We start from the raw sequence: 26,595 nt of genomic DNA, 5'->3' as shown, positions 1-26,595 counted from the left end.
CTTTTTTTAAATATTATACTTTTTTTGAACTCGCTTTTCATATAGTTGCTACATTACATACATAGTTGTCAGATACGCGATTTCATTTTATGCGGACGTTGCTTATACAAACCTGATATCATTTCTACGAGTGGTTAAATTTCTGAGCTAATATCGGTAGTAAGAGTGCTCTTGGTCGTTGTTGTCTTTGCGAGAGTAGTTTCGTCTGGATCTATGAAATGTGTGTCTTGTATAACGAGCACCGAACTCGTAATGCCATTACCTGAAGAGGTCAAGAGATCTCCGATGGGTCCCAGCTCTGCATGCTCGGGACTAAAATCAATGTTTGTCAACATCGTTGACACAAGCTGCTGTTGCTTCCCCACAATTACAAGCTCGTACTTCTTAGCCTTCCCTATTGTTAACAGCTCCTCTGTTACGTTGGTTGCGTCCTTTTCAATGTACTCCACTGATCCAAGCCATTTAGTCTTGAACACGTTTACTGCCTCCTCATCCAGCTCCTGCCCACATGATATTTAAATTTGTGAGAATGGTTGGCCTCGGATCATAGCCATATTCATATATTGTTTCTAGTTTTTGGCTAAGGCTCTTAAGAACAAAATTAAGATCAAAGTTCAATTCTTACTTTTAAGTTCCCTGATAAAATGATAATATATGAATGTTCTTCTCAAATATTAAATATCATCCTTTAATTACGTGTTGTAGAATTTTTTAAAAAAATGTTACTAATTGATAAATTTATTACAAGGATATAAAAGATTTGACCCAAGTTTTCTCCTTCAGTTAAAGGGACAATACCTTTTCTTTTTCCCAGTGATTTGTGGATTCTGATGAGTTATTGTGTAGTCCCTCGTCCTCGGCTTCTCTGTACGAAGTGAATCTCACAACAGACATTCTAATCGCTGGATGTTCTGCGATTCTGCTACCCAACTCCAAAACCTTGCGATCATGTGGTCCACCAATGAAAATTATGCACACCCTTTTCCGTGCAATAACACTATTGTCGATTCTTTCTTCGTACCTTCTACCAACCCCACGATTGACTAGCACCGCAACCGAGCAAGGTGCATTTTGAAGCACCCTCTGATTGACCTCCTTCCAACCATGTCCCAAATCTTCTGTCACCTCTTCATCTTCCCCTCCCAACCTTTTGTGGAAGGGCATTATGATCATAGCTACACCTTTCTTTTCTGCAACATGGCATATGTCCTCGTGCATTGTAGTCAATAAGGAAATGGATGTCAAATGATGCACAGTAACTTGACCAACTTCACCATAAGCCTGAAATGCTGTGGCTATATGCTCATGCATGGCTCCTTTTTTAAAGCGGTTGATGAAAGGAAACCCATTCTTTCTGCTTCGTTGAACCATCAAGATGGAGGATGAGCTATTAGTGAGTTCAGTAAGTTGCATCACGTACAATTTGAGCTGAGATGTGTTGGTGGCTCGTATTGATTCAATAAAATTGATTAGTGAGGGTATGTTGCTAGTTCCATGGATGCAAGCAAGAATGCGAAGCTTCTCTTGCAAGTTTGTTAGCTGTGGCGGTTTTGGCGATCTGGAATTTACAATAGCAGAGGGTTTATATATGGCCAAGACTACTGGAGTTGTAATGAAGGTGGTGAAGAGAGCCATGAGCACCAAGATGGTAAACATCTCATCGTTAAGTACCTGCTCAACCATTTAGTGTTGTTAAACTTAATTGCGCATAAACACAAGGATAAACACAAGTGTCGACACACTAATGTGTGTGTAATGTATTGAAATTTGCTATAAAAAAAATAAAGGTATATGTATTATTAATTTGAATTAAAATATTTTCAAAATAACTAATTTTAAATTAAAATGTAAATTAAGAGGGCATCTTATACCTTCTCACGTATAAAACAATTATCTATATTAATTTTGCATTAATAGATAGTAGAGTTAGTGATTTATTTAAAAAATATATAAATATTTTTAATCTCTAAAATTAGAAGAATTACAATCCTCAATTAAAAAAGGTATTAAATACTTTCTCAAATTTATGTTAGCAAATACTTAATTTTAAATTATAGAACAATCTTGTTCATGCATAACACAACATTAGTTTCTTGTGATCAAGAATTTAATAAAAGCAAATTTCATTCAAATAAATATTTTTTTAAAATTCAACACGAAATAGGAGTGTTTATGCATTTTTTTTACTTTGGAATAAAAACAGTTTGGGTGAGAAATTACGTTTTTGGAATAAATAGTTTTCAACATAAATATCATCTAAATGACCAAAAACTTCTGCAAAGTCGAATAAAAAAAGTTTTATTAGAAAAATATGAAATTATATCAAATTGGTGATATTTATATCAAATCAAACATTGATGATATTAAATATCAATACATCACTTTTTATTTAACAATTAAATTGACGATCTTTAATATTTATAAATAATTACTTAGAAAATAAATTTTTGTTAAAATTATTTTTAGAATAATTTGATTGTCCTGTATATATAAGATATTCCGAGAATTAACAATATTTCTTTTCTTTTTGAATTATACACATTATTCCAAAACAGGGGGATAATCAGGGCTGAATTTGTTCGTAACTTTATATAAGATTTTAAAATAAATTTGAGATTCTATGCTGTTAAGCAAGGTATAATGTACAAAATAAGTGGTATTCTTTAAAGGTTTTAATTTTTTTCAGATTCTTTTCTTTTTATTCTCTCTCTCTCTCTCTCTCTCTCTCTCTCTCTCTCTCTTATTACTTATCTCACTTTATCTGCATTTCTTTTTTCTTTTCTTAATGTTTTTCCCTTCCTTCTACCCAACCTGCACTTTTAAGAGATGGGAGAAAGAACACTATTCCTAAAAGTAACATCCCTTTTTTAAACGATAAATGAATGCAGAACAATCATATGCAAAACTTTATGCAAAATCTTGTGACATTTCTTAGAATAAATAAACTGAACTGAAATATTCCAAAAATATATTTAAAAAAAGTTTACCTTTTTAAATTAGGAGGTTCGTTTTAGATAAAATAAGAATTTTATAATTAATGTTCTTAAAATATTGATTAATAAATAATAAACTCTTATTAAAACTTATAGTAAAGTGTAATGAAAATCACAATAAAAGACAATTAACAACTTTTATTTTTAATGTTTTAATTAGAGTGAATAAATTCATTAAAATTAATTTCCTAAGACAGAAAGAGGGGGGTTGCATATCATAATGCTTCCTCTTTCGGATATCAAATCAAATCGAGGTTTCATAAAATAAAGCATAATGTTTAAACAAAATGAGGTGGTGGTGATTAGATTAAATCAGTTAGAAAATAGTTTTAGTTTAATTGATGGGAATTTTTGTGTTAAATAATTATAAGTATACAGTGATGAGTGAACTTTGATCCAGAAAACAAGGAATAGTGAAAAGCGAAGCATTGGAATGAGAATAAATCGCAAAAGGGCCCATGCGTCCTTACATGTCAAAAAAGAATACAGAATAATTAATGAAAGAATATATATACATATGAGAGAGAGAGAGAGAGAGAGAGAGAGAGAATCTAGATATAAAAATTATTAAATAATATTCAAAATGGCATTTTTCATTTTCAATGTAAAATAAACGTCTTTCTAAAAAAGCCTACGTCAGAATATTCAAAATTTAAATTATGACTCTTAAAGAATACAAGAGTTGCTATTTCTGAAACCACTTGAAATAGATATTCTTATACATATCGTTAATGTTCACCACTCAGAGCAAGCCAATACAATATTTATTACATGTAAAATCAGTCGTGATTTTTTTTTTATAATTAATTTAAGCTTTTAGGAGAATTCTTTCAAATGGAATAAAATCCAATCAATGAACAAATAATTTAATATTTTATATTTTATAACTTTATTTTAATATATAAGGTAAATATATCTGCACATAATTTGTTTTAAATTTTAAAAAATCTTATGTAAAAGGATATAGAGTATAAAAAAAACTCATATAATAATAATAATAATAATAATTGTTTATATCAACATTATAATACTAACATTTGATTAGATTGTTATCGAAAATTGACATATGCAATTGGTATATTATACAAATTTTAATAGTACTATGCATCAATTTCAAATATAAGCTGAAGATATTTATTTTAACAATTTAATTTTCATTGAATAAATGTTGAATTTAATTTTATTATTATATTAGTTTAAATATTTTCATATTATTAATAATTGAATTCATAAATGTTATAGCAATACAAGTTTTTATAATGCCTAATAATTTGTTTACGTAAGTATATATGAGAATTCTTTTTTAGAGTTATAAGAAATGACAATACCACTCTTATTAAGTGAAATTCACGAACAATTTATTAAAATGGAGAGTAAAATTTGAATGATTCAGTAAATCTAACATAAAATTATTTTAATAATAAAAATATATTAGTAATATTTCTCGAAGAAAGATTAAAAAAGAAAAAGAATTTTTACCAATTTAAATCAACTAACAACATCCTATTAAACTTTCCCTAAATTCTGTCGGGAGCATAGCAAATATTGAACACCTTTTATGTATAATTCTCACCATTTTTCTAAGATTAAATGGTCAAGACTAACATCCTATTAAAATTTAAGTAATATATATGTTCTATAAAAATAAAAACTCACTATTCCTGTGTGATTAAATTTAGCCCTAAAAATTCAAGTTCACAAAATTATTTCCTAAGTATGATATATACATTTTACATGTTTTGTTAATATTACATATACTCTCCACACATGAAGTATTATATACAATTTTAAATTTGATAAATGGTATAACATAATTATTTTACAATAAAAATTAGACAAAATAAATGTGAAAGTACAACGATTAATTTATAATAATATAACGAGTATCATAAATAGATGAATGAGAAAATAAAATTGGAAGAGTGGTAACTGACCTTCTTCTCCCTGCCAATATTGAGAACGATGAGTTCCACCAACCCTTTTGTATTCATCAAAAATCCAAGCGTCAACGATTCCCTCACCGGCATCGTACCCATAACAGCCACCGCGAACGTTCCCAAAATCTTGCCCACACACGCCGTCGATATAACCGCCAAAAGAATTCCCCAATCCACCACACTCTGCAACTTAGTCACATCAGTTTTCAACCCACTGCACGCGAAGTACAAAGGAAGCAACAGTGTCGACACGAAGTCCTCAATTCTTCTCGTTAATTTGCTCGCAAACTCACTCCCTTTGGGGACCGTTAGCCCAAAAATAAACCCTCCAAAAATGGAATGAATCCCTATCATATCTGTTGCCAAACCTGATAACATCACCCCCGCAAGTGTTATACTCAGATAGGTTTCGTGCAACGGGTCATGCTCGCCGCGATACTTCCCGGCAACTCGGTTCATCGCCGGTCTAATCAGGATCATCATCAAGGCAACAAACGCCACTCCTGAAACGATAATACACTTAATTAATCAATTAAATCACATACGTTAATTAGTTTAGCTTCTGAATATAAATGTGTTATTTAATCCTTCTTAAACAACGTGTGTTATAATCTCCAATTTCATTAAATTACAGTCACAAAATTGGGTAATAACTTGATAAAACCTATAAGAAACAACTTTAAAATTGTAGTAATTGATTGACTTTAAAATAAATTAAAAATATATTTTCTTAATGTACTTTTTATAATTAATTTTTTTAAAAATTATTAATTATTTAATAAATTAATCTCTATTAAAGAATTATTTTAATATGGAAGTTATCAATTTGAAAATGTATGTGGTGTCACTATCATAAAATGGTTTTTTGTTAGGCACCTGAAAGGAGCACCCAAATGGATGTCAAGAAGCTGCTTTTGTGTCCTCCACCAGTCAAAGCCACAGCCAAGGCCAACAAAACCCACGCAGCGACGTCGTTGAAGGCCGCAGCAGCCATGGCGGTTTCTCCCACACGTGTGGTCAACAATTTCAGCTCCGCTAAGATACGTGCGAGCACAGGGAAGGCAGTGATGGAGAGAGAAACCCCCAAGAAGACGAAGTGCTGAACGTAGCCAGTGGCGTGGTTTGGGAAGTGAATGGCTCTTTGAATTAGGAAGGTGACTCCAACGGCGAAGAGGAAGGGGAGGGTAATTCCGGCCGCCGCGATGTTGAAGGCTGGCTTGCCGCTCCGGCGAATGGTGTGAATGTCGAGTTCCAATCCCACTAGAAAGAGATAGAATAAGAGGCCAAGACTCGCCACTGATTCAAGGATTGGAGTGCTCCATGAAGGGAACACTATCTCCATCAATTTTTTGTTGCGTCCAATAGCTGAAGGTCCAAGTAAAATGCCGCCCTGGCATACCAGTGTAACAAAAATCAATGCTAATCGTTGGCCCTCATAGATAAACAGTTTTTTATTTAACCAACCTTTTATTTCCTTTTTTAGCCTAGACTCTTTAGGTGTGTTTGTAACTTTAGATTAGGTAATTAGTTATATTTATTTTTGAACTTTAAGTCCCTTTAAATAGTAAAAAATAATTATATATAATAAATTTATACTATGTTTAAATTTTTTATATTATTTAAAATGTAATATTGATTTCTATTTTTAATGTGTTACACATTAAAATAATATAATATAATATAATATTTATTTATTTTTTAAATAAAATTTATAAATTTAATATATTATAATTGATAAAATTCTTTAAATTTATTAATATTTTGACATTTTCTTTAATGATTGGTTATAATTTATTAAAAATTATAAAAATTACGTGATTAAAAATATATTAAAAAATGGATTTGAGAGCGGGTGGATAGAATTGCTCAAAGTTTTGTTTTATTGTGTATAAGATTGAGCAGCTTTGAAGATGTTAACTTACAATAATCTCAGCGACAACTTTGGGTTGACGAAGGGGTCTTAGGAGGAAGGCGAGTGTTCTACTGACAGAGACTACTAAGATGGTTTGAACGATCAATAACGGAAGGGCGTGGTTCAGAGGATTATCGCCCTGCCAGGCTCCATCTGACGACGTTCTGATGGCGCTCGTGTTCAATCTCATCCTCAAATTCTTTTTATGAAGATAACTGAAACTAGTAATGTGTGATGATCAACTCTTAAGTTTTCAAGCCCACTTTATAGAGGAACAACACTTGGGTGCGGGAATAAAATGGTGCACCATAAACCTTTTCTTTTTTCTTTTTTTTTCTTCTTCCATCACAAATTTTAAAAATCATTCTTATCACTCAATAATGATAATCGAATATGTATCTAACTATATCACATTGATTAGTATATTAAAGTAATATATGACATAACATAACAACTGTAGATATTTATCATGTCATGGGTAGTAATTGGTAATAAAGATTTGACAAAAACTAAAACTTATAACGACTATCAAAGAAAAAAATTATATCTTATGATATTTATAGAATTTTGAAAATATACTTTATTGGCATATTAAATAATATTTTATATATAACAATATTATTAATATTGGTATAAATTTAACACATCATTACAATTAAATTAATAAAATTATTTATGTTCTACTTAAGGTTTACATAAAAGATAATTTTTTTTTTAACATACTCAGTTATGTACATTTTCATGTCTTTTAAAATTTTGTTTGAGAGTTTAAAAGAAAAGAGTTTAAAAAAAAGAGAAGAAAAAAAAAGAATAAAAGAATAAAATTTAAATAGTTAATATTAAGAGAAAAAGATGATAAAATGTTTAATTATATTTATGATATTACTATATTTTACATCTAATTGTAAAATAGCACGAAAGTAGAAGAGGAAAAACTTTCTAAAATAAAAAACTAAAAAAACTAGCATTCAAAAAATTTTGTATAGTTTAAAAAAATTCTCTAAATCTTTATTTTCTATTTAAGTAATTCTTAAACAAGATTTAACATATACACATTTATTTATTAAAACATTTATCATGAATAGATATTTATTCTAAATTTCTCTTAATCTCTCTTCTCTTTTTAAATATAGCTTCTAAATATAACCTTAATAATTATGTGCGCTTATTATGAATAGTAATTTATCTAGATTGAAATATATCTCAACTTTAATTAAGATGACTTAATTGTTACGTATGCACATTTATGTTCTATAACTTTTTGATAAGTGATAGTTTTATTCAACAAATCATGATTCAATGTACAGACATATAAAATATATTTTTACCTAATAATTACAATGTCAATGTCAATGATAAATTCATCAATACTTATATAATGAAAAAAATCATTTGGTCCAGGTATAATCGATCACAACCTTTTACTCTTACTCTAAACAAAATTTCTCAATATCTTCTGACTTAAATGTTTGAGTTTTTTTTCAAAAGAAAAAAAAAACTATTTTTTAAGATTACTGGAGCACTATAAATCGCTATATATCACATGTTTATATTATCTTCATTTCCTGATATGCATTAAATATATTTTTAATATTTTATATTTTAAATTTATTTTTATAGCATTAAATTAAATATCTTGTAAACTCGAAAGATTATCACAGTAGTGTTAGAATATGTTATATTTATAAATGTGAGTGGATCTCTTTACTAGAAGGTTATGTTCGAATCCAGTCACCACTTAAGTGGTTGGCATCAACCACAAACGAGAATTAGTTTAAAGTCTTTCGGAATTAGAAAGTGGCCCCAGACATAAAACAAAACACATTTCATAAATAAATATTTGAAAAATAATTATAAAAAAAAAACACATGGCAATAATAAAAACAATTTTTTTATTTTGTGAAAAGGTACGCAATTATAATTTAATTCTCTCAATACATTAAATCAGGTAATTATTAATAAAAATTTATTATTATTTGTTTGTTTTATACTCTTAAATGCACATTAAAAAATTTAACAAAAATATACTGTCATAGAAAAAGATAAATATTTTATATTCCATTAGAAGAAAAATACCTTTAAGTATCTCTTTGTATTTTAGAGTATATATATATAATAGTATATAGTAATATATGCAGTATTATTTTTTAATTATTCAAATGAAACTGGTTGGAAAAGTTGATGTCAACGTTGCTACTTTTAAAAACAAGAAAAACAAAGAAAAAAAACAATTGTACTGGCGAATGGTGACAGAGGAAGCCCAGAAACTCCACTCTCGTATTCTCCCAAACAATTGGGCCAATATCAACATCAAAGGAAAAAGTATGCACTAATCAACTTGGAGGAGAGGTGTGGACAGATCATAACAGAGAATTGAATGCATCCCATTTTAGTGCAGAGTGGAGACTAATCTAACAAAGCCACACACACACTAAGGATGACGGCGTAATAAAGGACCAATCAACTTTCAAGGGAGAGATTGTGCTTCCATAGATTAAATAGATATGATTGCAATTAACATTAGACTAATAAAGTTCATGTTAATGTTGTACCGTTCCACCCAAATATACAATAGTTACCCGACATTATTATTGTCTCAATCAATCAGAAAAACCATGATTACCCCCGATTCTGACAACCATAAATCTTACCATTTAAACACCCTCCTATAAATCCACATGAAATTGATTAAAAAAAGGCTATCTTTGCCATTATTTGAAGAGGGGTGGGGAAATTTATGAATTGATCGCCACTACAAAAGCATATATACTCACTCTTATTGATGGATATAGATATGTCAATGTCAACATTCACAAAAACCGCTTGATTCATGCCACTATGCCAGCCAAGAAGGATGCATTATCGGTAAATGGCACTGTGCTGTTAACCATAACACTGTGTAAGCCCTTAAAGAGGTTGATTTACTGCTCAAAGATCACTGACTATGTTAATGGGAAGATTCAAAAGGTTATGATAGCAGTTTCTAATTATGGCAACGGAGTGCTAATATTGTTTTTGAAACACATGTTTTTGTTTTTTGATATGCTTTTTTTTAAAAGTAAGATATCCTTAACTACATGTTCTTCTTCCAACATAATTTTAAGGTTCATTTGATGGTTAAGATACAAAAAAGTATTTTATAGCAGGCAGTGGCTTAATAATTATCTCAAATGAGGTGGTTCTTTAAAAATTATCTGGATGAAATAACCTTTTTTTTTTAGTTGTATCTCATTCCCTCCTATCTATTTTATTTAAAAAAAAAAATATTTTAAGAATATTTTTTTAAAAAAATATCAATTTTAATTATAGATATCTTTTATTTTTATTTTAACTACAATCTGTTATTAAAATGTTAAATTTTAATTGTAAAAGTAATTTGAAAAACATTATAATTTAATATCGAATTTCCAACATTATTTATACACAAAAGTATTTTAATTTTTTTATAATTTTTAATATTTATATGCATTATGTTAAAATTTGAGAAAATTAACCCAAAAATTAAATTTTTAAAATATTAATTTATTATCATTTTTCATTTATCTCAATCATCAAGTAATATAACACAAAATATCTATTTAATTAATTAGATAAAAAATAATTATCCTATTCATATAATATTTTTATTTAAAACTAATATTCTATGTTTTTTATTCTATGGCATTCGCTAAACAGTTACCTACTGATTTGTGTCGTGTAGGTGAAAGTTTCCTAACGCAAAGAGCGACTAATTGCGTTATGTTTTCTTCTATAAAAATTGCAAATAAGTATTTTATATTACAGCTTAAAAAATATATTTTTTAATTTAAAAATATTAATTATATTAAATATCTAAAATATTGTTCTTTAAAAAATAAGAGAAGTGATTTTATTTTATATAATTGTAATTTTAATTGTGGGATGTAGTTGAATTAAGGTAGAATGGAAGGTTAATCTCTGAACCCGCGTCTACTTTTACAAATCGAAGAAAAACTCTAATCAGATAAATTTGAATATTTTTGTTTAAATTATATCAAAGTGGAATGCGCATTCATAAATTAAGATTTAATTTGTCACACCCACTCATGACTACAGCACTCCAATCGGCTAGCATTATAAGTAAAATTAGAAATGAGAAAAAAATTAATATTATATTTTAACCCATTTTAGTGTATTTTATATTTTAATTATTGAGTGATATTTTTTATAAAATTTATTGAATAATATGTATCTCAGTTTTAATTTAATAATTTTATATAAACTTTATTTAAAAACAAAAAAAAATTAAAAATACATTAAAAAATATGTTATTAGTATTTTTCTTAATTACATGCTACTTCACAGGATTGTAAATATATTAAATAAATTTAATATTACTTATGATGATAAATAAAGTATTAATATATTAAATTTATGTAAATATATTTATTTAAAATATAAAATTTATCTTCTACTTTCTTATTCTCTAAATTCTTTTTTAAAAAAAAATTGTTAAAAAAAATACAAAATTCTTAAGAAAAAGAAGATTAAATTAAACAGAAAATAAATGTATTTTTTTTTTATTTTCTATTTAGTTTAAACAGAAAATTCTGACACGAGTCGCGCATCTACATCTCTGGTAAGTAAATTTATCATTAAAAAATTTTTACATACATAAAATTTAAACCTAAAACTTTACTTAAATAATATTAAGTTACTTATCACTTAAACTAAATTTCATTGATGAAAATAGGTGTATTTAATTACTAGTTGGCAACGAGAATGAATGATATACAAGATATATTTAATTGAAGTAATTAAAACTAGTGGTTCTTAGCTATCTAATTAAAAAAATAAAAAGGAAGAGTCACGATTGGAAACAAATGATCAAAAATAACCTACGCAAGCTTTGCACATTACTAGTGGGATTTTTCCATATACAAAAGAAACGATTTTAAAAATAGTTGAGACAACCGCTAAGAACATATTTCTCTGGCACTTTCTTTTAAACAATTATTTGGTAAGATCTTATCTTAACCCACTTTTGAAGTGGGCCAAAGTTATTTTTGGAACCTGCTTGAGATTTCACCCCTTTCTGTTAATTAATAATTATTGAAGTAAACAAATTTTTTTATGTTAGTTGAGACGTGTCACCATAGCATTCATTTTTTAATTTTTGTTATTATTGTTTTGTAACTTAGATAATTTTTTAGTCTTTATAAGTAATCCTTAAATTGCTTTAGTCTTTATGAAAAAGAAAACGATGGTTCCTATTCTAAAACGTTATAACTGTTGATCCTAAAAGTTCTATTAAGTAGTAATAGTTAATTGTATAAAGAAGATTAATGTTGCAGGACCTCTTCATGTTTAGCATTCCAGTAGTCAACGTGGACAATATTTAAATTGACAGTGAATAATTCATTTTTATTTGTTGGATAATTTCATTATAAATTAAACAGAATTATAACGTTGAGCCGTTAACTAATAATTTTTAAAAATATAAATGGCATAATTTCAATATGTGGTGTCTTTCGTGTACTTAATAAAACATTCACATTTTTAACTTATTATATTTTAAAAGTTAAAAGAATAAAATAAAATAAATTCAATTTTAAAGATTACTGAACATCACCTTTAATAAAGTTAAATAAAACTAATAAAAATGATTAGTTTTTTATACGCAAAGAAAAAAAAGAGAGTGATTAAAATAAAACAAATAAAAAAATTTAAAAAATGAAATACATTTTATCAGTATATATTTTACGATTCTATTCATTTCAAATCTTAAACTAATTTTAAATATTAAGAATTATAGACTTTATTTAAAAAGTATAAATATTTTATATCTTAATAAAAATATTATTTATAATTACTTAACCTTAATCTAAAAAAATTACATGTTCTAAATTGTTATTCAGAATAAGTAAATGGAAACAAAATGATCAACCCCATCACAAACAATAAACGGTGGACAGTAGATATTCTGGGAACTAAATCGCTCCGCAATGCACTAATTGACTGTATGAGCTGCATTGAAAAATAATAATAAAATATGAACATACAATTGAAAAGAAAAGATGAATGAGCGCACATAACTCATATAACACATGCACCCAAAATATCAAAAAAATATTTTTAAATCCTCACTTTGATCTATGTACGACTCATGTTTATTTGTAATCTTTTCTCTCCAATTTTAATCATATATTCGTCTCCACATTCTATCTCACAATAAAAGAATGATCATCTTTTTCTTTCAACCCTACACACGAGAGATGTCCTATGTTCTTTTTTAAAAAGTGGAACAATTTTATTGAAATCAATGGCAACGAGGAATACATCCTAGGCCAATAGGAAACAAGAATGAGGTGGCACTTTCTCCACCCAACAAACATCATGAAAAGAAAACGCACTTTTTTCTCTTTTTTTTTGTTCGCCAACAATTAATTTGAAAACATCAAAAGCTTGACAATACATTATAATGCATTTGTGCACATACATATAATAATATATTAGTAAGGTGCCCAGTGCCCACAAATTCTTTTGTCAGTATATATTTATTTACTAAATAAAAAAAATTGATTTTTTCATCATATCACATCTTAATATCTTATATGAACAAATTACTTTTACTTTTTAAAAAATAAACAACATAATTTAACAAACAATGGGCACTGAGAATTGATAAAACTATAATATTGGTTTAAAATTTGGAAAGATGAATTTAAGCCATCAAGACATCGATGAATAGCGGTTTTGAGCAAATGAGATGCATTAATTAATGTGGTTCATAGAAAATCAGGCTACACTTTATTTTGGAAACTAACCAATACGTACTTGATTTCTTAAAGAAAAATGTACTCTTACAACTCTAGTTGAATATGAATTATCGTTGACTTCTAGGTGGCAAAAGCTGCATGTGAACAATTAGCAACAGCATATTTAGGACCAGGGACATTTTTTTTTCCTAGTCAGTGCTTCTGTTTGGATTTCATATGCTAATAGACCTTTGTTATGTTAGTGTAGAGAAAAGAAATGTCAATTCAAAATAAGTTGTTCTTCATGTGAATAATTAAAGATGTAATCACACTTCATTTGTTTTAAAACATTTTGCAATTTGAACTTATTAAATTTAGGAGTGATTACATCTTTATTTATTTCAAAAATAATTATCTTTGGAATATATTTCGCTTCGGTGGAGTGTGTGCACAAGTTATTGTTTAGGGGTTGCCCACTTGCCCTTTCACCCTAGTTTCCAAAATAATACCCTATTACACAATATTGTCATTGGCTATCGAAACCCCTTCCTCCCTAAGAGATGAATCATCATTAGTTTCGTGGTGCTTGTACTCATCACGATGCTCCTTGCACACGGGAGCTTCATCTACCAAAGCAAAGTCATGTTGTTGAACAACAAGCACTGATGACACCACATCGTGTTCCGACGAGGTTAGAATGTCTCCAATAGGGCCTAATTCCGCGTGCTCCGCTTCCCTCCTTGCCACTCCAGCCACCATATTCGACGGAAATCGACCCTTCCCAACAATTATGAGATCGTAATTCCCACTTTTCCCTATTTCTAACACATCCTCCACAACGTTATCGCTAACTCTCTCAATAAACTCTACCCTCTCATCCCATATGCTTCGAAACTCTCCTATTGCCTTCTCATCCAACTCCTGCAATTAATCAATTTAAGTAATAAAACGACAAGTACATCAAATTATTCATATTGTATAAATAACAAGTAGCATAAGCATGCACGTTAACTACTAGAGTAAGTTATTTGAAATAAACCTATTAATTTCTGCTATTAAATTTTAACGAATGAAAACTATAATACATTTAAAATCAAGTAAATTATGAATGTAATTACTTGCGACTCATAATTTTTAGAGTTTTACCTTTTCTTTGTGGCGGTTGAATGTAGCAGTGGAGAAGCTGTAACTTTCATCGCAGCTATCATTGGGTGAGAGGTTTAACACAAGGTTATTTCCATTGAATCCATCATTCTCAATTTCAACAAACCTTAGAACGGTCATTCTCACTGTCGGGTGCTGAGACATTTTCTTCCCTAGTTCTAGAGCTTCACGATCATCGGGGCCACCAAAAAAGACAATGCACACGCGTTGGGCCACAGTGGTGTTTGGGCTTGGAGTCAGAGACGAATTCCCATATCCACGGTCCACAAGAATAGCGACAGAGCAAGGTGCATTCTGAAGAACCTTTTGGTTCACCCCTCTCCATTCGTGGCCTGCATTCTCCAACACGTGATGAATCACATTGTCATCACCCACGTCCACCCTCCACTGTTTATGAAAGGGTAAGATGATCATGGTCACCCACTTTTCCTCTGCCACGTGGCATATATCCTCATGCATTGTGGAGAGAGAAGAGATAGCTGTAGTTGACCGGACTGTGACTTGGCCCAATTGACTGTAGCCTTGAAAGGCTCCAGCGAGCCGGTCATGCCACTCGTCGCGGTGGAAGCGGCTGAAGAAAGGGAAACCGTTTCTGCGAGCGCGTTGAACTAAGATAATGGAAGATGAACGTTCCGTTAGCTCAACAAGGTGCATCATGAAAAGCTTTAGGAAAGACTTTTTGGTGCTACGAATTGATTCAATGAAATTAATGATGGAAGGGATATTGCTTGGGCCATGGATGCAGGCCAAGACTCGGAACTTGTCCAACGCTTCATCTTTGGACCTAAAGGAGAGATTGCCTAGCCTGCGCCGACTCTTCCCTGAGGTGCCACGTGCCGGTTTATAGATGGCCATCACTATTGGAGTTGTGATGAAGGTGGTCACCAGAGCCATTAGCACCAAGATTGCAAACATTTCGTTGTTCAAAACCTGTGAATTAAGAACATGCATGTTATTATCATTATGAATGAAAATATGTAACGTCCACATTCTGTAAATATTTCGCAAAAAATGTCATCACCAAGTGGATATAATTATTTATATGGTTGCATCTTCAATTCTACATTAAAATATAAATTGCATGACTTCTTTCCAAACAAAATGTCATATACTGAAAATCCTTCGCAAAATTTTACAATTTTTAGTTATCTGACAACCAAATAATATTTATATTGTTAGGTTGGGAAGACGTATAAAAAATAAAATAAAAATTCAATTAATATTAGCGTGCTGTTTTGTTTTAAAAGAATTTTTATACTATTTTATTTCATTTTGAAAAAATAATTGTCAATGTTAAATCAAGGTTATCGAATCATGATGGTCCTGACTCGCATAAAACAAGGTCCACGAAGTTTAGAACACTGATTGACATTTCACCCAACAAGTTAAATATTTACGATCAACATACTTTTTGAAACGTGCTTGTTCAAATAACTCTTTAATAACTTTTTATGATTAATTTATTTTTTAATTCATTAATTAAATACTTCTTTAATTTTAAAAAACCCATTCACATGAAACTTTTTTAAAATGTGGTTCTAATATTTCCCTAGATTCTAATAATGACAGGGAGGAAAGTGGAGGGAAAGAGCTCATGCTTGTCTTTAGGTGTACATGAGTGAAGGCAAAGTCAACATTAGTCTGCGTTCACTTCACATTACTATTTCTGGTACATAAAATAAGACTTTTACGCACTTAATTGTGTGTAACTTCGGAAGGAAAAAACGAAACAAGGAAAGAGAAAATAAAGTAATAAATATGATAAATAATATAAGAGCAGAGGAGAAGAGTAAATAAAAAGGATTTGGCTTTTTAAATCCAAGTAAAATACTATTTATTTAAATCCAAGTAAAAATAAAGTAAACATAAAATAAAACATATAAAGTTTAGATGGATTAAAATAAAAAAATAATAATAAATTTCCTTTATTTATTTAAATGAGTACAAAATTTAAAAATAATTATTACATTATATTAAAAATATTTATAAATTAATAATAATTAATAACTGAATTAATTTAAAATTTTAATAATTTATTATAATATTTGTCCTTAATATAATTTTTATAATTTTTAATATTATATTAATATTTAAAAACATAAAAAGACCACTTAGCCCTCGTTCTCTCTCTCTCACTTCCCCCATTTAGCGGGATTCTTTTTACTAGAGAGCGCCACGTAAAAACAACTTCTTCTCCTTAATTCTTGAAGATCCAAACCCATCATTTTTCCTTATTTCCTTCTCTTTCCTCACTCTTTCTTTCCATGCAAACAGAGTGTTAGCTTCCTAATTTATCGCAGAATCATCTCGCTTTTGGAAAGCAAAAGGTGGTAATGCTATATGCATTTGATGCAGTAATTGGATGGAATCGCAGGGGAGAAAAGAACAGGTACAGCATGCGAAAAAGTTGGGTGAGAAAAATAGAGATATTCGCGTCGTACATGGAAAAAGAAATGCTTTTTGGAAATTATGTTATGCTGGTTTTAGCCTTTTGGGGTGGTGGGGTGTTTAAACACAAGTGATGGATGAATACGGTATTTCCAAGATCCAATTTTCTAGGACGATGGGGAAATCAATAAAGTCTTCCTTCCTTCACAAGACTTTGTTTGTTTTCAGGACCAAGAATAATGAAGCACCACACTAGCCCCAAAAGGCAAGTAAAGATGTTTGAACGGAAATGACATTCAATTCAACAGGACTAGTCAGCATCTTGATCAAACTTTATATCTCACACGGCATCTACGTGCTGAACCAGAACTGCGACCAATTGCAAATGACATGCAACTCAATTGGACTAATCAGCATTCTCATCTCATACGCTATATATATATACACTCAACCAGAACTATCCAGCAAAACCGTGACCAAACCCTTGATAATTACTACATATTTCCCTCATTTATCATCATAACCAAGTCAGAACAAATTACTGGTAGAGGGGGGGTTAGGAGTGACTAAAATCAATTTGAACTTTAGCAGGCACGTTCACTTTTGCGACGCTTTTATTTAAGTAAAATGAAACTGTCATGTAGTGACGTCGGTGCAATGCATTTAACAAATTAAATAAATTAAACAGCAACCACGCGTGACAAAGACCAAAAAGTTGAAGTTGGAAAATGGATTTGATTTGTTTGCTATCTTCCAGAACTAGAAAACCTTCGCATATATGAATTTGTAAAAAAAGAAATACCTTTTTCTCCTTTCCAATGTTGAGTACAATAAGCTCGACGAGGCCTTTGGTATTCATGAGGACGCCAAGTGTCAACGACTCCCTCGCGGGGATCATGCAAAACACTGCTACAATGAAGGTCCCAAGAATCTTCCCAGCACATGCAGTGAATATGACAAGACACAAAAGCCCCCACGCTTCAGCGCCTCGAATAGTAGTGATATCAGTCTTTAACCCACTAGAAGCAAAGTAAAGTGGTAATAACAATCCCAAAACAAAATCCTCTATTCTCTCTATTAACCTCTTTACCAAGTTCCCATCCTTCGGAACGGTTAACCCGAAAACGAACGCCCCGAATATCGAATGGATTCCAATAAAGTCCGTTACGAACCCACTCACCATAACCCCTCCCAATATCAAACAAATATAAGCCTCGTCAACGGCGTCGTTTTCCATCGAAAACCACCGTGCGACCCGTTTCATCGCGGGTCGGATAACAACAAACATGAATACCACGAAGCCCAGACCCGAGAGCAGAACCCAAACGGAAATCAGAGGGCTCTTGTGATTCCCGCCGTTACCGTCCCCCGATATGGCCACGGCGAGCGCGAGTAAAATCCACGCAGCGACGTCGTTGAATGCGGCGGCGGCCATGGCGGTCTCTCCAACGCGCGTGGTGAAGAGCTTGAGCTCCGCTAGGATGCGAGCCAGCACGGGGAATGCGGTGATAGAAAGTGCGACCCCCATGAAGACGAGGAACTGAGCGAAACCGACCTTGTCGGCGCCGTCGACGGTCTTGCGGAGGACGATGGCGACGCCGATGCCGCAGACGAAGGGGAGAGAAATTCCGACGGCGGCGATGCTGAACGCTCTCCGACCACTCCGGCGAATGGAGTTGAGATCGAGCTCCAACCCCACGAGAAAGAGGAAGAAAAGAAGACCTATGCTGGCAACAGATTCAAGCGTTGGCGTGCTCCATGAAGGAAATATGCGATTCATATAGCTTTTGTTTTTTCCCAATGCCGATGGCCCTAGCAGAATTCCTCCCTGCAGTAATTAATTAATTAATTAATTACTTCTATCACTTCACTCACTTCTTTATTCTAATTATAGTATTAATCAAGTTTCGGATGCCAATGATCCTTAATTTTTAATTGTATATTAACATTGTCAATACTATTGATTCTGGTCATTTCAAAAGTCAGAAATTCTAATTTTACTATCACATGCGTAAATTGAATCGTATAAATGGAAATAATACATACAACAATTTCGGCAATGACTTTGGGTTGGCGGAGAGGTTTGAGGAGGAAAGAGAGGGAGCGGCTGACGAGTAAAACCAAGGTGGTTTGAACTATTAGGAGTGGAAAGGCAAAGTTCAAAGGATTGTCACCTTGCCATATTCCGTTAGAGGAGGTTTTGATGGAGGTTATGTTCAACGGCATCGTTGAAGTTGGAATGAATATGAAGAGAGAAAAGATTGTTTATTGCTATGGCTGTAGTAAGTAAGTATGACAAGGTATTTATAGAGGAGAACGAGAAAGCGCACCATTCAGCTTTCTTCATAACTCTCTTTGTGGCTCAAAAGATGCAATCAGGGAGGGTGCGTGTCGCTTTATCCATCTGTGTCATCTTTTTTATCATTATTCCTTGTCTGGCGGCAATTCAATAAACTCTCTTTTCATTATATTTCAAATTTTATTTTTCTTAGCATTTTTATTATGTTACCAACATCATCTCTCACAGATTAACTTCTTATCATGACAATGCTATCGCGTATTCGTACCATTTCCTTAACAATATTCATCGCACTTTCTACGCTTCAAATTTAAAAACAAAGTCAACGACAATTATTGCCCTTTTTTTTATTGTTTATAATAGAGTGACTCGTATTAACTAAGCTTGCTGTACCCAGAAAAAATTAAGCACGTCCACCATAGGATGCATTATTCTTCTATTTTAACAAATTAAGACTAGTTCACACAATATAGGATTCCAGATGCAATAAAACTTGCGTGCCTGTTAAGTTAACCACTTTAATTTGATATATTATTTGTATAAAAATATTTGCATTTTATCCAATTAAAATGTACCCTACATTAAATTTTTATATTAACTATTACATCAATCATTTACAAATCGAGGATCCCTAATAAGATTCAATATCCTCGTACTACACCCAGAAGAAGAACGTGAGAATAAATAATAAGGGAACCCACTTTTTCTTTATCACATTACTCCAACTTGAGTTTCAAAAATATTAACAGAAAACCTCACAAAGTAAAACTAGCCTTTCCTCTTCCCACCATATACGTATGCTAGCTAGCTTATTCAACAACATAAACGTGTACGGCAATACACTATACTTCAAAAATAACATCACAAAACTAATATCTTTGGTTTGCTCGAGAAAAGAAAAATAATTATGAAAACCATATTTCTTTTATTATATTTATCATGTTACAAAGATAAAAGAGTACAAGTAATTGAATAATACCGCATCATGTGAGCAGAATAGAATGCGTGATAGACCCATGAAAATTTTAACAGTTTTTTAAATTTTAGTTATCAAGGTTAACTTTAAATATTTAAAAGCAATTTTTTTTATTAAAAATATAAGTATTTATTATATTAGATATACAATAATAAATAATTTTTAATAAAAATTATTACTTTCAAATAATTTTTAGCCCTAAAAACTAAGGATAATAAAACTAAAAATTTATAAAAATGCACCTATTCTCCGTCTTTTCGCCCAATTCATAATGAACATCTATTTTGGGTGGATCCACCAAAAATCCACCTTCTTTCACCTCTAAGAGATTTGAAATAAACAATAAAGTGGTAAATTTTATTTTCTTTTTCCTCAAACTCAATTTTTTTTCAGTAATGCGTAGCATATGCAATCTACATATATTATATTTTTAAATAAGTGTATACAAAATTTATTAAGTATAAATAATTCTTCTAAAGTCCAAAATTAAAAATAAGAATTAAAAAAAATTATCATGAATAATTATACAATGATTTTTCTTTAAAAAATTTACATAATAAATTAATAAGAATATTATTATTATTATTACAATTTTAAAAAAATTTGTAATCTATAAGATATATATTTAGCATACTATATTAGTAGGTTTAACTATGTGTACCAAGTATATATTGTGTGTTTGGCAAAATTAGCTAATAAGTTAATTAAGAGTTGAAAAATTAGTTATTAAATTAAAAATATTTTAAAAATTAATTGTTAGACTAACTGACAAATGTGAAATAATGAACAAATACATTACTATTAAGTAGACCAAAATTAAATTAAGTAATTATATATTTTTTTAAAAACTATAATTTTTATATTTAATTTATTTAAAATTATTTACTATCTTCCAATTAAGAAAAAAATTAATTGTACTTTTTAATTAACGTTTTATTATAAATAATAAGATTGAATGACTTTTCTAAAATTTTTAACACATTAACTATTTATTATTTTTTTAAATTAATGAATATTGTAACTTTTTTTTTACATATTGTCTTCTTTTTCATGTAACAAACGTAAAGAAAGTAGAGTTTAAGAAATTTAATAGATATAAAAAGAATTATTTAAAATAAAAAAATGAAAAAATTACTTCGAGCGAGTAACTGAAAATTTTTTTAAAAAAATTGATATTACAGTGCACACATTAACAGGAACAAAGATATTAATAGCTGCATATTTGAACTATTTTACTAAATAGTGTTATTTTTTTAAATAAAACAAACTTTTCAACTAATAAAGTAATCTTTCAGTTAGTTGAAATACATCGTTAAATACAGTTATTATTAATTTAAATAAATTTTTTAAACAAAAAAGTTAAAATTATAGTACAAAATTTTTAAATTTTAAAAAGAATAAATAATCTTACCATCAATAATAAGTATTTTTTAAAATTAAATATAAATAAACTATAAAGATAATTTTTATATTAAAAAAGAGACAACATATTTTCACTAAAAAAATTATACATCATGTAAAAAAAATAATTGTACAAAGTACTAAATTATTTTCAAGAGCTAAATGTTCACATACTTACAATAAAGGAATATTTATCAGCAAAACAAACTTAGCAAAAATGTAAGCTGTTAGGCACACCCAAATGCATCATGATAGCATATTAACATATTTTTAGAAAATAAATAGCACATTTTCACCCCCACCACCACCGTTGTCCTTTCCTCGGTGAGTCCCTGACACACTATAGCTACACGCCTCCATGCATCATCAACCTTAGAGCCACTTCAGAACAAGCTTTATGCTTAACAATAGTCCTTCACCACCACCCTTCTCATTGGTGAGTATAATGTTGGTGTGGGATACGATGCCATGGTCTCAATTACATCATAGTTTTCAAGCAGTCTTGTAGAACCAAAGAATCAAACTATAAAGAATGGGATAAGATCCCATGGGTCAGTTGTTTGAAATAATTAATTTTCCACCATTCACTAGATGTTTGCAATTATCTACTTTTCTCATATTGTCAAACTCAGAAAGGAAAAATCAATGTCACAACCGACTGCTTTCAAAGAAAAAGTGGAGGACAGAATGTTTGAAATTTTGAATGACTCAAATATGAGTAGTAGTTATAGCTACCTTTGAGTTCCTCTAATTTTCTGCCCAGGTGCTTATGGCATTTTCCGGATTCTATAATTTGCATAGTCGTAGTTTGGAAGTGTACGAAGTGCAACGTGGTTGTGCAGTTGATGGTTCACATTCAGTTTGCAATACCAACAAGGGACAATGAACATGGAAGAACTGGTTCACATATAAAATTAAATACAGTTATTATTTCTTTAGATGTATAAAATTAATAATTAGTAGTGCTAAAAGTTTAAAAAGATTTTAAGAGGCTGATTGTTCTCAACTATTGAAAATATCATTCATCACTTTCGAAAAAAATCGTTCATCAGATTAAGAATAAAAAAAAACTTGCTAGTTGATAAATACATGTGAGGAAGGGATAGGTTCTCACTGAAAAGCTATATGATTTCGTATAACCTTTATCATATTAGCTGGATGCGACATAGAAGCTCATACAATATCGACTTTGATATTATATCCACGAGTAAAAGATTGGAATCATTTATAATTTTGGATTTATAAAAAGGCTTTCTATAGAGCATAAAAAAAAAATTAATGTGACCGGTGATTTTTTAATACAACATCTTGCTTTCTATGTTATATATAATTGTTTATAAAAATACAAATTTGTGTTATTTATTTATTAAATTATATATTTTTATTATATAATAAAATATTTATACATTTCTTAATTTTAGCCCTAATACATCTGACGATGCCTAAAATGCGTGGCAGGGTGACTTATAAATTTTGACTTTAACGTATTGTTTATATTTATATATATAATTTAACATTTAATGAATTAAAATATCAATTTAATTTAAATATAGTAATAGTGTAAACAGTTTTTACATTTTTATTTAATTATATCATATATTTCTGCAATAATTAATGTTAAAATTATATTAATATATTCTAATTAATTGACCATATAAAATTTTTATACTAATAATTATTAAAATTAAAATCTTAAAACATACAATAAATATGAATTTATATTGATAATAATAAAAGTAAAAAAAATTCATTTATATACCAATTTATAATTATATAAGAGCATACATATATTATTAATATATTTTAATTAAAATTTAACTTATAATAATAACTTACTCTGGGCATATGGAAAACAAAAGCATTTAATAATAATTATGCCACCGTCATGATATTTACAGAACATTGATCTTCCTCTAAAGTTTTAGTCAAATTCATTGACATTAAAATAAGACAATATAATTAGTCTATGCATTGCTAATTAATCACTTGATAATTAAAATAAGACATGTCTGATGAATTTTATTAAGTGTAAAGGTGTCAAATATTGATACGTATAGTGTAGGAATACAACGATGCTAAAATATGGTAAGAAAATAAAATTTTTCGTAAATATTATACGTCTGTTAGTTATTGTATTATTTATTTGGTTATAAATCATGAATTATCTACCTTTAAATATGAAAATAATCTACAAATACATCCTTTTTTCTCACAAATATCTTTTGTAGAAAACAACCTTATTTAAGATAATTTTGGTTAAGAATTAGTCAAGCGCTAAATGTAATTCCAACTGTTGTTTGTCTCTTCAGGGTGGACTACAACCAACCCTTGTTAATTTCACATCTTAAATTGAAATAGCATTACTCATTCTTTATTTTACTCAATTAAAGTTCGAGTTTAGAACAGGACGTGTTATAAGAGCACCTATGAGGACCACCCTTATTCTCTCCCACATCACACCCTCCAACAGACAAGGAACTCCCTGCTCAAAGTCGGTTCTTTGACACAATAACTATAAAGACTTCGGTTTTCTTTCGTTATATTACCTTCTATAATAATACAATGTATCAGCTCTAAAACACCATTTTTTATCCTTGGCATCTAATTTATCAACTTCAAATCACTCGGCCACTCAACCTTGAAAGTTGGAGCGCAAACTGGTGATTGAAATTATCCTAGTTAAATAAGGTCCCAAAACGTGAGCATTACAAGGAAACTTTTAAGTCAGCAGGTTTGTGAAATTTGTGACCTGAAAACGAAATTAAGTTGGATTATTATGAATCATGATAGATACGAAAGATTAAGGATAGTCATCAAATTTAGGAACCACCTATTGTCATGCAGAGCATGATGTCTTTTTTAATGAGACCGCTACTAAGAGAAATATACTAATGGAGCCAATGAAAACTGAGATTGTTGGACGGAAGAGTCCTCTGTACTTCTAAATTGCACGTCTTCTAGTTCCCAAAGCTATTAATGGTACAGCTGGTGGTCGTAGAAACTTGTCACTGAATGCTCATTCATTCTCAAAAGCTTCGGGGATATTCATAAAACCTCTGGATTAGCAATCGCGTCGAGTTCAACATAAAAGGATATCAATAAATGTTGTGTTGACTACAAATTAGGATGAGTAATGAATGTAGTCGGGCATTAGAGGTCAAAGCAAAACATCTTATCTACAAAATTATATAATAATGGCAACGAACAATGTTGGAAGCCAGGAATCTTGAGGATGTGTATTAGAGAACAGGAATACATCTTTCTGCAAAACAGACGCTGGTTTGGAAAAACGCCTTGGCACCAGCAGTGGAACAAATTAAAGACATGGCCATTCCTCGAATCTATTAAAATCACTGATTAAGTAATAAACCAGAATCTAGCGACAATGAATCCCGGGTAATTCTAACATAGTGATGCTTCATTTAAAACCTATAGATAACAAGTAGACAATTCTAATATGTGAAAACCCAAATGCGTATGAGATTGCATTGCATTGATTTTAATTTATAATCTAAAGGCTACAGTATAGATCATATACAAGTTACCTCTCGCAATTAAACAAACAGGTCATCGACAGATAACAACAAATTGCAGAATCACAATTTGTCAATTCCTAAGATTAAAATCACAAAGAAAAAACAAAATACCAATAATGACATTTTAATTCAAACGGATATAAAAAGTACACCTAACAAAAGGCTTAACACAAGAACACAAAATCAATACTCCCAATTAAACCACCATTTACAACAATGACCATCTAAAGGCCAATCAAAACCCTAATAATAAAAAAAACCAGAATCAACCACCAAAACCGTATAGAGTCCTGCCTTGCCTTTTGAGGGCATAAACAACGTCCATAGCAGTCACGGTTTTCCTCCTAGCGTGCTCCGTGTAGGTAACAGCATCGCGAATAACATTCTCAAGGAAGATCTTGAGAACACCACGAGTTTCTTCGTAGATGAGGCCACTAATTCTCTTAACGCCACCTCTTCTGGCCAATCGGCGAATTGCGGGCTTGGTTATGCCCTGAATGTTATCACGAAGTACCTTCCTGTGCCTCTTCGCTCCTCCCTTTCCCAAACCCTTTCCACCTTTTCCACGGCCAGACATCTTCGAACGTTGCTTCTAATTTCGAATGTGAAAGTTTTGAGGATTGTTATGAATTGAGAGACGACAGTGTGAGGTGGAGTTTATATAGAGCGAAGTCTTCACAGGTGCGATTTGTGTTTTTCGTCTACCGAATCGGAAGCGCGACCTTGGTCGTTGATTGTAATCTTATCGACGGATGACGATTGCGATCCGCGTTTTTCTAAGTGAACCATGTGGAACCGCTGATCGTTAGCGATGGACGGTGTCCATTCTATCATGATTTGAACTTCGAATGGGTCGCTACTTTGCGGATTAGTGACGTGGCAAGTTATTTGGACTATGGAGATCAGCGCTGTCTATTGATTAATGATTGGGTTGGTTTAAATACGAAAGTCCAATAAGCATAAACATGCGTCACATGTAGGGATGCCGAATTTAACTCTTTAAAATTGAATTTAATTTGTAAAAAGAAAAACTAAGCTTAATTTATTTATTTAGACGAGGGAAATTTAAAGCTCTAATTTTTTAAATTATTAAACTTATAAAAATATTTTAAATAAGTATATTTTTGTTAAAAAATGTAACTAATAAAAAAATTATTTTTAACAAAAATATAGCATATTTTAAGAGAAAAAATTAGCAACAAATTAGTTTCTTTCTTTCTTTTTTTTCTTTCTTTTACTTATGATCCATGTTTTCATTTTTTTTTCTTTTTGT

General features: G+C 30.3%; 3 protein-coding genes across 5 annotated transcripts; all 3 read right to left on the bottom strand.

Moving 5' to 3' along the window:
• Positions 1-10: 10 nt before the first annotated feature.
• LOC113862647 (cation/H(+) antiporter 20-like) lies at positions 11-7,072 on the bottom strand. The gene is made up of 5 exons (XM_027495747.1): positions 6,853-7,072; positions 5,807-6,320; positions 4,928-5,433; positions 799-1,671; positions 11-500 (listed from the first exon to the last, which is right to left on the bottom strand). The coding sequence occupies exons 1-5, from the start codon at positions 7,030-7,032 to the stop codon at positions 135-137; spliced, it is 2,439 nt and encodes an 812-aa protein (XP_027351548.1). The 5' UTR covers positions 7,033-7,072; the 3' UTR covers positions 11-134.
• A 6,163-nt stretch (positions 7,073-13,235) lies between these two features.
• On the bottom strand, positions 13,236-19,386 carry LOC113861632 (cation/H(+) antiporter 20). Of its 2 annotated transcripts, none has more exons than XM_027494589.1 (4): positions 19,157-19,386; positions 17,913-18,938; positions 14,705-15,652; positions 13,236-14,479 (listed from the first exon to the last, which is right to left on the bottom strand). In XM_027494589.1, exons 1-4 carry the CDS (start codon positions 19,334-19,336, stop codon positions 14,072-14,074), a joined length of 2,562 nt encoding a protein of 853 aa, XP_027350390.1. In that variant the 5' UTR covers positions 19,337-19,386; the 3' UTR covers positions 13,236-14,071. The 2 variants fall into 2 exon arrangements, with proteins under 2 accessions (XP_027350390.1, XP_027350391.1); XM_027494590.1 differs by having other exon boundaries at positions 14,042-14,479; positions 19,285-19,344.
• Positions 19,387-25,454: 6,068 nt separating this feature from the next.
• Positions 25,455-25,939, bottom strand: LOC113861708 (histone H4). Of its 2 annotated transcripts, XM_027494700.1 has the most exons (2): positions 25,855-25,899; positions 25,455-25,803 (listed from the first exon to the last, which is right to left on the bottom strand). In XM_027494700.1, the coding sequence occupies exons 1-2, from the start codon at positions 25,897-25,899 to the stop codon at positions 25,588-25,590; spliced, it is 261 nt and encodes an 86-aa protein (XP_027350501.1). In that variant the 3' UTR covers positions 25,455-25,587. The 2 variants fall into 2 exon arrangements, with proteins under 2 accessions (XP_027350501.1, XP_027350500.1); XM_027494699.1 differs by having other exon boundaries at positions 25,455-25,939.
• Positions 25,940-26,595: the final 656 nt, after the last annotated feature.

Source organism: Abrus precatorius, unplaced genomic scaffold (assembly GCF_003935025.1).
Source record: "Abrus precatorius isolate BTA unplaced genomic scaffold, Abrus_2018 Scaffold3, whole genome shotgun sequence".
NCBI lineage: Eukaryota > Viridiplantae > Streptophyta > Magnoliopsida > Fabales > Fabaceae > Abrus > Abrus precatorius.
The sequence above is the reverse complement of the archived record's forward strand: the minus strand, read 5'-3'. Positions and strand labels throughout refer to the sequence as shown.

What these genes read in the sequence shown, in the direction of transcription:
- LOC113862647 (XM_027495747.1), bottom strand. Translation starts at nt 7,032, where the DNA reads ATGAGATTGAACACGAGCGCCATCAGAACGTCGTCAGATGGAGCCTGG. An exon ending in ATATTGGCAGGGAGAAGAAG is followed by an intron (nt 1,672 to 4,927) that starts GTCAGTTACCAC and finishes ATGGTTGAGCAG; the next exon opens with GTACTTAACGATGAGATGTT. An exon ending in ATCACTGGGAAAAAGAAAAG is followed by an intron (nt 501 to 798) that starts GTATTGTCCCTT and finishes TCATGTGGGCAG; the next exon opens with GAGCTGGATGAGGAGGCAGT.
- LOC113861632 (XM_027494589.1), bottom strand. Translation starts at nt 19,336, where the DNA reads ATGCCGTTGAACATAACCTCCATCAAAACCTCCTCTAACGGAATATGG. An exon ending in AAGTCATTGCCGAAATTGTT is followed by an intron (nt 18,939 to 19,156) that starts GTATGTATTATT and finishes TAATTACTGCAG; the next exon opens with GGAGGAATTCTGCTAGGGCC. An exon ending in TCAACCGCCACAAAGAAAAG is followed by an intron (nt 14,480 to 14,704) that starts GTAAAACTCTAA and finishes GATTAATTGCAG; the next exon opens with GAGTTGGATGAGAAGGCAAT.
- LOC113861708 (XM_027494699.1), bottom strand. Translation starts at nt 25,899, where the DNA reads ATGTCTGGCCGTGGAAAAGGTGGAAAGGGTTTGGGAAAGGGAGGAGCG.